The sequence below is a fragment of the Epinephelus lanceolatus genome, chromosome 5, assembly GCF_041903045.1.
Source record: "Epinephelus lanceolatus isolate andai-2023 chromosome 5, ASM4190304v1, whole genome shotgun sequence".
NCBI classification, from domain to species: Eukaryota; Metazoa; Chordata; class Actinopteri; order Perciformes; family Serranidae; genus Epinephelus; species Epinephelus lanceolatus.
In genome coordinates, this window is record NC_135738.1 from 1,012,436 (window position 1) to 1,024,517 (window position 12,082).

Below are 12,082 nucleotides of genomic sequence, written 5' to 3' on the forward strand. Positions count from 1 at the left end.
AAGTAGGAAAACTAAGAAAACAAACAGGAGCGACTGCAACAGGTTGCACACGCGGGCGCATGTGCACTACCCATCCCTATTTATGATGCCGTTAAATGTCTCAACGTATATATGAGTATAATAATATCCTCCTGAGACCCTGCGTCCTCACATTTTGGACACTTTTTTGTGCCATCTAGTGGCAGAGAGACCACAATACACTAATCCATGTAAAAACAAGATGGCTGCCAAAATGTGACCAAATTAAGCAACAGTAACAAGATAAGACACTGATAATTAGGAAGTACTCGTTTGAGGACATTGGGACTTTATTAATGTCCGTGTGAGGACACTGGGACTCGTTGATAGTATTTCATGTTTTAAACTTCTTTGGTCCTTCTGATCCCAAATAGCTAGGACACATTCAAAATGCAGACCAAACAAAAGGAGGACATAATTATGATCACTGACAAAATCTGCAAAGGTCGCGCCAGAATTTCTTGGTGTGGTGTGAGAACAACATTTTCTGCGTCAGTGTTACTCATCTTCTCAACATACGATCTTGGGCGGTGACGTCACGGCAGGATGGGGCGGGCAGAGCGGGCTGGCGCCGGGAGATTCGATCCGTCACCGCGGTCCTGACTCTGTTAACAGTCCTGGAAGTCACCCCGTAAAACCCAACTCAACCAGACCCTTTTTGATTTGTGTCTTTACCGCGGAGCCATGTTGTTACCGTGTGTGGTCTGCCAGAGCGGGATCAGCAGCCGTTAAACCTTCACTGTCACACAGGTACGAGTCTGCCTCTCACCGCGCTACTGCTGCTGCTGCTGCAGCTACACGCCGTTAGCTAACTGAGCTAGCCGCGCTAACAAACCAACCAGGCTGTCTCATTATCTTTACAGTAACAACACCCTAGTTAATATCACCTGTAGCTGTTTATGCATTGACTTTAATAGAAGCGTAATTTAAGGGATTAAAGGCATGTCGGCAGCCTCACAACGGGCCAGATGCTAGCTAAAGTTAGCTTAAGCGTCCGTAGTTACCAGGGGACCAGAATGGATAATCCAATTATTAATATTATTTTCTGTGTTTTTCTATAACATTGCTAATGTGGAAATGTTGTACATCCAAAAACCACATTCACAGCTGTATAAACTGAAAACAAAGAGCTTCTGTTAGCTCTGTTATTGCTCGGAGGCCTAGACGACCCCGGTCTCTAGTTTGGAGCTAAGCCGGCGAACGCAGCACCTGCCCCCGGTGACCGCAGCGGAAGGTATTCGCCACCACAGACAACAGATAGGTCATTAAACTGAAAGGGGATTTGTTGGACAGTTGACAGACAGAGACATGGATACTTGGCGGGGCGTGTTGTCACCGCTAACTACTGTGCACTGTGTCGATCAACGTTAGCTGGCTAATAAATTAGCACAACATGCAGGTTGTGTAAGTTTTGAATTTGTGCAGCGAGGTGGAGCCAGAGTTTAACTCCACTGTTCAGGTATCCACAGGCAAGGTGCGTGTTCGTTAAATATTTGGTGATTAATTATTTCTGTTTATGCAGCGGTGAAAGATTTTTTTACTTACTAGCACTAAACAGCACCATGAAGGACTGGATGTCAAACAACTACTTACAATTAAACACAGACAAGAAGGAGCGTCTGATAACTGCTCCAGTATAGCTTCAAAGGTTGAGTCCCTTTTGTCAGCTATACGGTCAGATATCAGGAATCCTGGTGTTATTTTTGATCAGGCCATGCATTTGATCATCATGTCAAATCACAGACCCGTACTTGTTTTTTTCAGCTAAGAAATGTTGCAAAGCTCAGATCTGTGGTGTCGAGACCTGAGCTAGAGATGATTATCCATGCTTTTGTGTCCTCCCAACTGGACTTGAATCTTCTCTGAATCGTCTTCAATTAACCCAGAACACTTCTAACCAGGTTCAACAGGTCAACCCACGTCACTCACATTGTAGTTTCTTTACACTGGCTTCACATCAAGCACAGGATTCACTTCAAGTTTGTACATATAGAGCCCTCCATGGTCAGGAAACTGCTCCTGATTCGAATTTGTTTAGTTTGTTTGTTCAGGATGTTTTTGCTGGAAGCAGTATTATCCTCAGTGGTCTCTTCCTCTGCATAACAAATGGACCAGGTGATTAACACTGCTAAAAACACTGATTAAAGCAGTTTCATGTTAAAAAGGAGTGTTTCTTAGATGCTGCTGGCTTGTTGGAGCACAGCTGTTAGCCTAATATCTGCTAATGTGTGCTCACCTTTTTGCTCTGATAACTGAAGATCCAGACGCTCAGGAGGTTTTTACTCTGAGCTGAATTTTCCGCACAGGTCTCTTCCTCTCCAAAGCAAAGGGACCCGTTGATTCAAACCAGCTGATTTAAAAACGCTGAGTAAAGCAGTTCCACATTAAAAAGTCTGTGTTTTTCCGATGCTGCTCGTCATGACGGGGCTGCTGACTATGGTAGCCGAAGTGAAAACGTGAACGGCCTTATCTAGAGCCAGTGTTTGCTTTGTCCGTTCTGGGCTATTGTAGAAACATGGTGGTGCAACGTGATGGTTTCTGTGGATGAGGACCTGATCCTTATGTAGATACAAACAGCTCATTCTAAGGTAACAAAAACACAGTGGTTCTTATTTTCAGGTGATTATACACTAAAGAAAACAGACTTATTATAATGAATTCTGCCAATATATCCCCCTAAATCCTACACAGTGGACCTTTAACAGTCTAACCTGTGTTGTTTCCCACTGTGCTGCTGTGCAGATGGAGGCCATGGAGGTAGACTCTCCTGTGGAAATGCAGGGAGGAGGCAGCAGACAGCCAGAGGTTGCTGCTGCTGCTGCTGCTGCGGACGCCAACGCACCATACGTCATCTCAGATTCTGGCAGCAGCACTGAGGTGGACGAGGACGATGACGATGACAATGAAGGAGGGCAGACGGCAGCTCGTGCACCTCCCAGACTCCCTGCCACCTGGGCGTTCAGTCAGAGAGCGGTGGGCGTCTCTGCAGCTACACCTTCAGCAGCTCAGGGGGCGCCCATACGGAGGAGACTCAGGTACCCCAAACTAAAGCACAGAGACGGCTTGGTTCATGCCTTTTTAAATATATTTTGTTAAAAAGGTCAGTGTCTTTTTGAGATATTAAACCTGTGTGTCCTCTACAGGCAGGGCCTCAGGGTGCACTACCCCAGCCAGACTGCAGCGCCCTCCAGAGGCTTTCCAGACTTCCTGCTCCGAGTGCCAGCAGCAAGCGTGGCTGAGCCAGAGTCTGGCAGCACCACAGAGGTCAGCGAGTCTGAAGAGGAGGAGGAAGAGGGGGGTGAAGAAGACACGCCTGCTGCCGTGGAGCCTGCTGAGCCCGTGCCGCCTTCTAGTCCTCGCCTCAATGCCTCTGTCCATCATGCACAACCACAGGAAGTTGGCCCAACCGGTAAATCTAAACTAGTTTTTGTCGTTGATGTGTCTTTGACTGGGTTTCACAAACCAGTGTGAAGTCTGTGTTGTGTTCTGAGAGTCCAGTTTGATTTCTTTATATTTCATCTTTTCTCAGACTCCAGTTCAGCTGCAGATGGTGAGAGGACGGACGCTCAGAATCAGAATGTCCAGGTAACTGTCAGACTTTATCTGTCGCTCTTCTTTCTGCTACCAGTTACAGTACTTCTGTTCTGAATTTACACACAGAGAACAGATTTGGCAGTTTATAAGTGATGAGCAGGGACTCTTCAGAGTTGGAGCTAATAATGCTAATAAAGGTCTGCTGCTGATCAGTATATTCCTCTGAGTTAACTGTCATGTAGCTTATTTTCCATTGTCTCGTGTTAGTTTAAAGAACCTGCTGCTTGATGAGCCTTCAAACTCAATTTCTTGTTTGTATTTAATCTCCTCAATTGTACCTATAGCAACACACCTGAACACCACCTTGGGTGTTTCTAACATTTTAGTCCCTCATTTTAAATCTGTAGTTTGATGTTTTCGTGTCAGTGTTGAGCTTGAAACTCTTATTGTGTCCACCTCTAGCCTGTCCCTGCGGCCTCGGCTTCCGTCCAGTCATTGCCCGCTGAAGAGGGCGAAGGCGACACCTGCACCATCTGCTTTGAGGCGTGGACAACAGCCGGCGAGCACAGACTGTCGGCTCTGCGCTGCGGACACCTCTTCGGCTTCACCTGCATCCAGCGCTGGCTGAAAGCGCAGGGCCCGGCCGCTAAATGTCCACAGGTCAGTGACCTTACTGTGTTTAACAGGAAGTCTTTTTTTTTCTTTCTTAACCTTCGCTGGTGTCTTATCCTGCATCTCACATCTGGACTCTGACGCCAAAGACATGTTTCTGTTGTTTGTCTTTAGTGCAACAAGAAAGCCAAACGCTCAGATATCGTTCTGCTGTACGCTCCAAAGCTGCGAGCGCTCGACAACTCGGAGCAAGAGAGCTTAAAGAAGTGAGTGATGCTTTCTCTGCTTAACCGGCGCCAACACACCACATCTGTGGGGTCCAAATAAGCTTTTGAGATGTTTATTTCAGATGAAACTTTTTACACTGTCAAAAGAACATTCCACCCAAAACTGACAATTTTAGTGTGAAACACACAGCTCCTGGAGGATTGAAAGGTTTTCTGCTTTATTGACCAGTAAATGTGTCAGTTATTTCAATGTTGAAGTTATGTTGTTAAAAACTCTGTGTAGCTGCTTAAAGTGTTTTTTGCAGCATTTAATAGTATAGATTCATCTGTTATCGCCCTCTTCTGGTGTAAATATGAAGTACAGGATGTAAGTAGATTTGTGTCATTCATGTGCTGCTTTAAATTTGTTGGCAAGACTTATTGAAACTAAGTGTTCCTAGAATATATTTCTGATGCACATTTCTGTCTTCTAAAATACCATCACAACCTGTCCCTTGCCTTGTTAGTAGTGTAGTAAGTGGATTAATATGAAACTGTGTGTGTGTGTGTGTGTGTGTGTGTGTGTGTGTGTGTGTGTGCGCGCGCACGTAGGTCTCTGGAGCAGGAGCAGTCTCTGAGGAGGAAAGCTGAACTGGAATCAGCTCAGTACAAACTTAAACTGCAGGTTGTCACCAACAAATATGGACAAGCACAACAAGAGCTGCAGGTATCACTGAAAATGTAACTTTTAGGTTTGATTATTCTTGTTCCTGGTTGGACTTAGCTTTTTGTTCAAGACTAAACAAAACACTGGCACATTCTGGACTCCAGTTTTGAGAACTAGATGCTGTTCACATGATTTTCCTTTATAGTCACAGAAATATCAGATGAATCTCTTGACATCTTCCTCCTCTCTGTCTGTGTAGGAGCTGAGGGCGCTGATGGCCCAAGCTGGCAGAAACTCAGCTCCCTCCTCCTCCTCCTCGTCCTCCTCCTCAGCATCCTCCTCGCTCCTCCTCGGTCTGTCTCAGAGGGCGGACGGCTCCAGGGCAGCACAATACAGCTTCTCCAAGGCGGTGCTGGTGTCTCAGGCCGGAGGCTCCAGGGTTTTATCGTACTGTGAACCTCTGAGCTGCCTGCTGGCCTCGCAGCCCTCCCCTCACTCCACACTGGTGCCCGGTGAGATGTAACTTCCTTCTTCCTTATGACTCATTATCTTTATGTTTTTAAACAAGTAACCAATCAAAAGAGATGTGACTTCATCTTTGCTGAGCACATTGATGCTGTCTGATAGATTCTCCTTTTGGAGACTCTTTACTGCCACCCTCGGGCCAAGACGTCTGAACTGTTCTGTAATTCTTCAAAGGAACTCAGGAACTCCGTACCTGCATTTTTATGCCTCTGTGCTGACGACAGCTGTGGCCGGAGGCATTATGTTTTCAGGTTCTCTATTCCTTTGTCCATCCTGTCTTCGTGAGTGTGATATCTTGACGCCATGAGGGAATTTCCTCCTCAGACTTGGACTCCACAATGAACTGATTAGGTTTTGGTGGTCAAAGGTCACCATGACCTCAGAAAACAAGTTTTGGGCCTTTACTCACACAAACGTCTAATATGATGAAGTGGTGACATTTTATATCCAAAAGGTCAAAGGTCAGCTTCACTGTGGCGTCATAATGTTCAGCAAAAACACTTTCCTTTTCTAGTCATTACTCAACATCATATCTGAGGGGCAGAGGAGGAGACATTTGGTCAGAGACTGAATAGGTCACACTAATCCTGGGTGTCCATCTTGAAACTGTGCTGATTGTATCGATCTGCTGTGCTGCCATGTTGAAGACGTGTGTGAAGCATTCACATATTAGAATTTGCAACATCTATGTTTGAATCATTGTCAACTGCCGTGGCTTCATACGAGTCTGGACAGACATGGATGTAACTGTAACTTCAACGTGACTGGTTCTGAGAGTAAACAGTAAAGCAGTGATTCTAGTTTAACCAGAGGAACCAGGCTGTAAATTTAGTTTCTCTGCCGTTATTTGAGTCTCTGCTCTGAGTGTAGTTTTCTTCCAGCAGGTACTGGCTCAGAGTCTGTAGAGCTGGTTGGCTCAAAGCATTACAGTTGCTCCTTTGGAGACGAGAAATGTCACAATGATGTAACATTAAATAATGATCATTATTTGACATCAGTCTGATCTTCATGACTCTTCAGATGCTGCTGAAACACCTTATGTTCCCGAGAAACTTCATGTCTGTGACTGTTTGGTGAAAAACACAACAGTTCTTTTTTTCATGTCACATTTCATGTTCTGCCAATAGATTCCCTTAAATCCTGCACACTGGACCTTTAAACACTAGAATGAGGCAGAAAAAAAACAGATAATGGTGTGTGTTTCCTTAGAAAGACGTATATTGTCACCCAGCTCTGATTTCCTCTCACTGGTTACCTTCCTTCCTCCTCCTCCTCCAGGTTGTGGGGTGAAGAAGGTGAGTGTGGTCAACATGAAGGCGAGTCAGTACGTCCCCATCCACAGCAAACAGATCCGGGGTCTGTCCTTCAACAGGCAGAACGACAGTCTGCTGCTGTCTGCTGCTCTGGACAACACCATCAAACTGACCAGGTACACACACACACACACACACACACACACAACACACACTTCACGTGTCTCAATCAGAATCACAGAGATGATGAATGAATGATTATTATCACATGGTCAGTGGACTGACTGTGTGTGTGTGTGTGTGTGTGTGTGTGTGTGTGTGTGTGTGTGTGTTGCAGTCTGCTGACCAACACGGTGGTTCAGACCTATAACGCAGGTAAACCCGTGTGGAGCTGCTGCTGGTGTTTGGACAACAGCAATTACGTTTACGCAGGTCTGATCAACGGCTCTGTGCTCGTCTACGACACCAGAGACACCAGCACACACGTCCAGGAGCTGCAGCCGCTACGCTCCAGGTACACACAAGGACACACACGCATTTATGCTAAAATATGAAGCTGGTGTTTTCAGATTGATTTACTCTGAAGATCATTTTGAAAAAGTGAAGTGGTGGGTTAGTGAGGATGGAGGGTCAAGAAGACTTTTAGTTTTCGCTGGTTTAGTGTGGCTGTTGTCTAAGGGGACTCATTGGGGCGACTACAAGGACATTACTGTTAAACACACACAAAAAAAAGTTTTTAAACTTGTTGAACTCTTGATGTTTTCAGGTGTCCAGTGGCGTCTCTGTGTTACGTCCCACGGGCGGCGTCCAGCTCATTCCCCTGTGGCGGGCTGATCGCTGGCTCTCTGGAGGGCGGATGTTTTTGGGAACAGGTCAACGAGACCACATACAGACCACATGTCCTGCCGCTGGAGACCGCCGGCTGCACCGACATCCAGGTGGAGACAGAAAGTCGACACTGTCTGGTTACCTACAGGCCAGGTGAGACTGCTAACTGAAACCTTCAAAGAATACCAGGCAGTGCTGACAGCAAACACAGCTGGCTTAATATGTGAGCGTCATCAGAAGAAAAATAATAAAAGTAATAACGTGAATAGCAATATCAATAATAATAGTAGTAGTAGTAATAATAATGATTATAAATAACATTTATAACAGGAAGGAAAAACCAAACAGAATATAGAAAACATACACGTTGCCTGTGAATATCATACATGACATCATATTAGCCCAAATACAAAGAAGTTCTGAAAAAGGCTTACAAAGAAAATACAGTTTCAGAGGCAACTTAAAAGAGGAAAAGCTGAAGTTAAAGAAGGTCAGAAACAAAGTTTTCAGGCACGATTTAAAGGTTCAGATTTAGTGGCATCTAGTGGTGAGGACTGCTCATTGCAACCAGCTGGAACTTCTCCTGGTCAGAATTCCTTCAGTGTTCATTGTTCAGGAGCTGAATTTTCCACACAGGTCTCTTCCTCTCCAGAACAAACAGACCAGCTGATTTAAACCGGTAAAAACACTGAATAATCAGTTTCATGTAACAAATCAGTGTTTCTCCGACGCTGTTTGGCTCGTCAGAGACGGTATGTTAGCCTAGCACCTGCTAATGTGTGCTCACCTTTTTTCTCTGATAACTTGAGATCCAGACGTTCAGGAGGTTTTTACTGAGTCAGATGATCCACACAGGTCTCTCTCTCTCACCAAAACAAACAGACCAGCTGATTTAAACTGGTAAAAACAGTGAAAAAAACAGTTTCATGTTATAAATCAGTGTTTTTTCTGATGCTGCCAGTGTTTGGTTTGTCTGTTCTGGGCTACTGTAGAAACATGGCGGTGCAACATGTCGAGGAGGACCCTCCCTCCATGTGTAGATATAGACTGTTCATTCTAAGGTAACAAAAACAAAACAGTTCATATTTCCAGCTGATTACACACTAAAGAAAACATATGTATTATATTATGTTCCATTTCAGCCAGTATATCCTCCTGAATCTGACGCACTGGAGCTTTAAGAGAAGATGCTGTTTTTGCAAGTCAGAGTTTCTCATGAATGGTCACAGTTGTCGTTCAGATGATAATCTGATTACATTTTGGATATTTGATTGGATCAGATCTTGAAAATAAAGTGGGATTAGATCATGTAATGCAGTCTTGGTTTTGATCCGGATCAAACCTTCAAAATGTGTTTCAACAATTACGATCCAGTTGATTCTGAACGGCGTTCACACAGTTACACCAAACATCACAGAAGGAAACATCATGTTCACTGTGTATAGAATAAATACAAAAAGAAATCCAGACTGTTCCCGAAGTATTGATGATGATTTGTAGTTTAGACACGGTGGACTCAAAGTCGTCTGTAATGAGATAAACACAGTGAGCATGAAGCTGGGGCGTCTGCGACAGGAGGAAGGCTGCTTCATGAGCTGCTCTCTGCGAGAGGAAACTCAAAGGTGTTACTAACACATCTGCCACTCTGTGAATAACAAGCAGTTTGTTGCATCTCAACACTTGACATCCAGCGATGTTCAGCAGCCTGGGTTTCTTTTTAAGGATTTGTTTGTTGTTTTATTGACAAAGTTTGACCAAAAGTCTTTTGTAATGTTGAATGTGCAGAAAGGAAAATGCAGACGGACAGAACAGATGATCTCTTTATGTGTATTTGTGCAGTTTTGTGGTGCAGGAAATGTTTGTCAGTGTTTTCCTGTTCTGGATTAATATTACTGCTGCGTTAATGTGTGTGTTGAGCTGCAATCTGCAGTCCTCACCATTAAATCCTCACATTGTTCCTTAAAGTACAGCACCACCTAGTTTTTGTTGCTCGTCCTGAACGTCCACACAGAATTACATTTGTGTAACAGGCCAGAACAGCCAGACGTGAAGTGTCGACAGCAGCAGTTTGATAAAGGACTCAGTCTGCTCAGTTTCCTGTATGAAGTGTCCCGTGTCTCCTGCAGGACGCTCCAACCCGTCTCTGCGCTGCGTCCTGATGTCTCTGAACAGGACGCCTCAGCAGGACTCCTCTCAGCTGCCCAGCTGCTCCTGCTCGCCGGTGCAGACGTTCAGCGCCGGCTCGTCCTGCAAACTGCTCACCAAGAATGCCGTCTTCAAGAGTCCAGACGGTGGCGGGACGCTGGTCTGCGCCGGGGACGAGGCCTCCAACTCCACTATGGTCAGTCTTCTTAGTCTCAACATTAAGTTTTATTTTATCAATCTGAAGAGTGCATAATTGGCCTATTTCTATTTAAATTAAAGTGATTATATCTTATTTTTATTGTTACGTACATTTTCCTTTTTCTCATCTTCTTAACTATAAGAGTCTTTTATAGTTTAGTTAATTTACCTTTTAGTTTTTTGTCTTAGAGAGCATAAACTAAATCAAATTAATTTAATTTAAAAAGCCTGAAGCAACCTTGTGTTTATTTAAGCAATATCTCACGAGAGGGAGTGACGTTGGACTGTATATCGTCACGGCTGTGATTCGGTCACAGAAGACAATCACAGCCGTGACGATATATATTCCAACGTCACTCCCTCCAGTGTGATGTTGCTTTTATACAACAGTTCAACAACAGCTTAAACAGCAATGCTGAGAAAGGAAATGTTAACAAAGGGTGTTGAAATAAATTATTTAAGTATGTTATGTAGCTCCGCGAAAAAACAAAACAAAAAAACAAACAGTTCCCTGGTCTGTTGCCAGGCAACGCAGCACACACGCCAGGAACTCACAAGCTACTTTGTATTTACATTGATCTGCAGCTGTGTAACTTCGTCCAGTTCAAACCTGGATGTTGGCATTCAAACACACCTGGAGGTCTGCACACAAGAGCCCTGGCTTTCCTTTTCCTCGTCCTCTCCTGACGACCACTCAGAATTTAATTCAAATGTAATTTTGGGGGAAATATCCATCTTCTTGGTGTAACGCTAGAGTGAGCATAAAGTTTCCCAACAACTTTGTTTGCATTAAATAGTTATGTTTCTTTTGATATCAAAGTTTCCTCATTACTTCAAATATTCAGTGTAATTATTTTAATTATTTGGAGGATTATTTAAAACATGTTGTTTTAATTCTTTTTATATTTTTTCTGTTTAATTAATGAGTTAATTTTATATAATTTTTAAAAGCTCAAAGCTACTTTGTATAAATTTCTGTTGTTGGGAACGAACCAACAGTTTCTGAATAATCTCTCTCATCCTCTTCCTCCCTTCTGTCTCATCTTCCTCTTTCCTTCTTTACATTTTCCTCCTCCCTCCTCTTTTTCCCTCTCCTCCTCCTCTCTCTCCTCCTTTCTCCTTACCCTCCTCCATCTCCTCCCTCTATTCCCCTCCTCCCCCCTCTCCTCCACCTTGCTCTCTTTCTCCTGCTCCTCCTCCTTCTCCTTCCTCCTTTCCCCTATCTTCCTCGCCCTCCTTTCTCTCTTCCTCATGATCCTTTTCTTTCTCCTCCCTCCTCCCTCTTATCCTTCTTCTCCTTACTCTCTCCACTCCCCCTTCCTCTCTTCTTCCTGCTCCTCCTTCCTTCCCCCTTGTCTTCTTTCTCCTCTATCTCCTTCCTCACCCCTCTTATCTTCCTCCATCTCCACCCTCTCTTCTTTCCCTCCTACCTGTCTTCCGTCCTCTTCTTTTCCTCCTCTTCCTCCCCCATCTTCCTCCTCTTCCTTCCTCTCCTTTTTCTCCTCCTTCACCCTCTCCTTCCTCACATCCTCCTCCTCCTTCTCCTCCTCCTCAGGTGTGGGATGCAAGCAGCGGCTCTCTGCTCCAGAAGCTCCCGGCTGACCTCCCGGTGTTGGACATCAGCCCGTTCTCGGTGAACGGCGAGCACTTCCTGGCCTCGCTCACGGAGAAGATGCTAAAGCTCTACAGGTGGGAGTGAACGAGCAGGAAATAAAACCTGCGTGGTCTCCGAGCTCGAGGAGCGGACGCCGTCTGAGAGGAACTGAAACCAAATGCTGCTCAACTTTTATCTGTTTAGACACGCAAAAAAACTGATTTCTGGGAGCGATCGCCCCGAGGAAGCATTTCACCCTCATCGGTTTTTACTTTTCTATACCCAGACGCCCACGTTACTGCTCGTCCGGTGACCTTTGACCTGCACAGAGCCAAATACTGAGTCAGGTGTGTGATGACTGGACGGACTGAGCAACGTTGCTCCCAGACACAGTGATCAGATTGTGTTTACACGAGTCAAAGGTCAGATTATAACGTGCTCAGATCTTCTCGGCTGCTAAAGACGTTGAGGTGTTGAAAGCTCCGTCGAGTCACTAGAAGGT

The 12,082-nt window shown here is 44.8% G+C and overlaps 1 protein-coding gene across 1 annotated transcript; it reads left to right on the forward strand.

Annotated features, from left to right (window-relative positions):
- Positions 1–585: 585 nt before the first annotated feature.
- rfwd3 (ring finger and WD repeat domain 3) lies at positions 586–11,827 on the forward strand. Its single transcript, XM_033634360.2, has 13 exons — positions 586–768; positions 2,761–3,053; positions 3,162–3,427; positions 3,548–3,603; positions 4,015–4,212; positions 4,339–4,430; positions 4,983–5,097; positions 5,297–5,549; positions 6,841–6,991; positions 7,153–7,329; positions 7,582–7,796; positions 9,770–9,984; positions 11,542–11,827. Exons 2-13 carry the CDS (start codon positions 2,761–2,763, stop codon positions 11,683–11,685), a joined length of 2,175 nt encoding a protein of 724 aa, XP_033490251.1. The 5' UTR covers positions 586–768; the 3' UTR covers positions 11,686–11,827.
- Positions 11,828–12,082: the final 255 nt, after the last annotated feature.

What these genes read in the sequence shown, in the direction of transcription:
- rfwd3 (XM_033634360.2), top strand. Translation starts at nt 2,761, where the DNA reads ATGGAGGCCATGGAGGTAGACTCTCCTGTGGAAATGCAGGGAGGAGGC. An exon ending in CTCAGAATCAGAATGTCCAG is followed by an intron (nt 3,604 to 4,014) that starts GTAACTGTCAGA and finishes GTCCACCTCTAG; the next exon opens with CCTGTCCCTGCGGCCTCGGC. An exon ending in AGGCCTCCAACTCCACTATG is followed by an intron (nt 9,985 to 11,541) that starts GTCAGTCTTCTT and finishes CCTCCTCCTCAG; the next exon opens with GTGTGGGATGCAAGCAGCGG.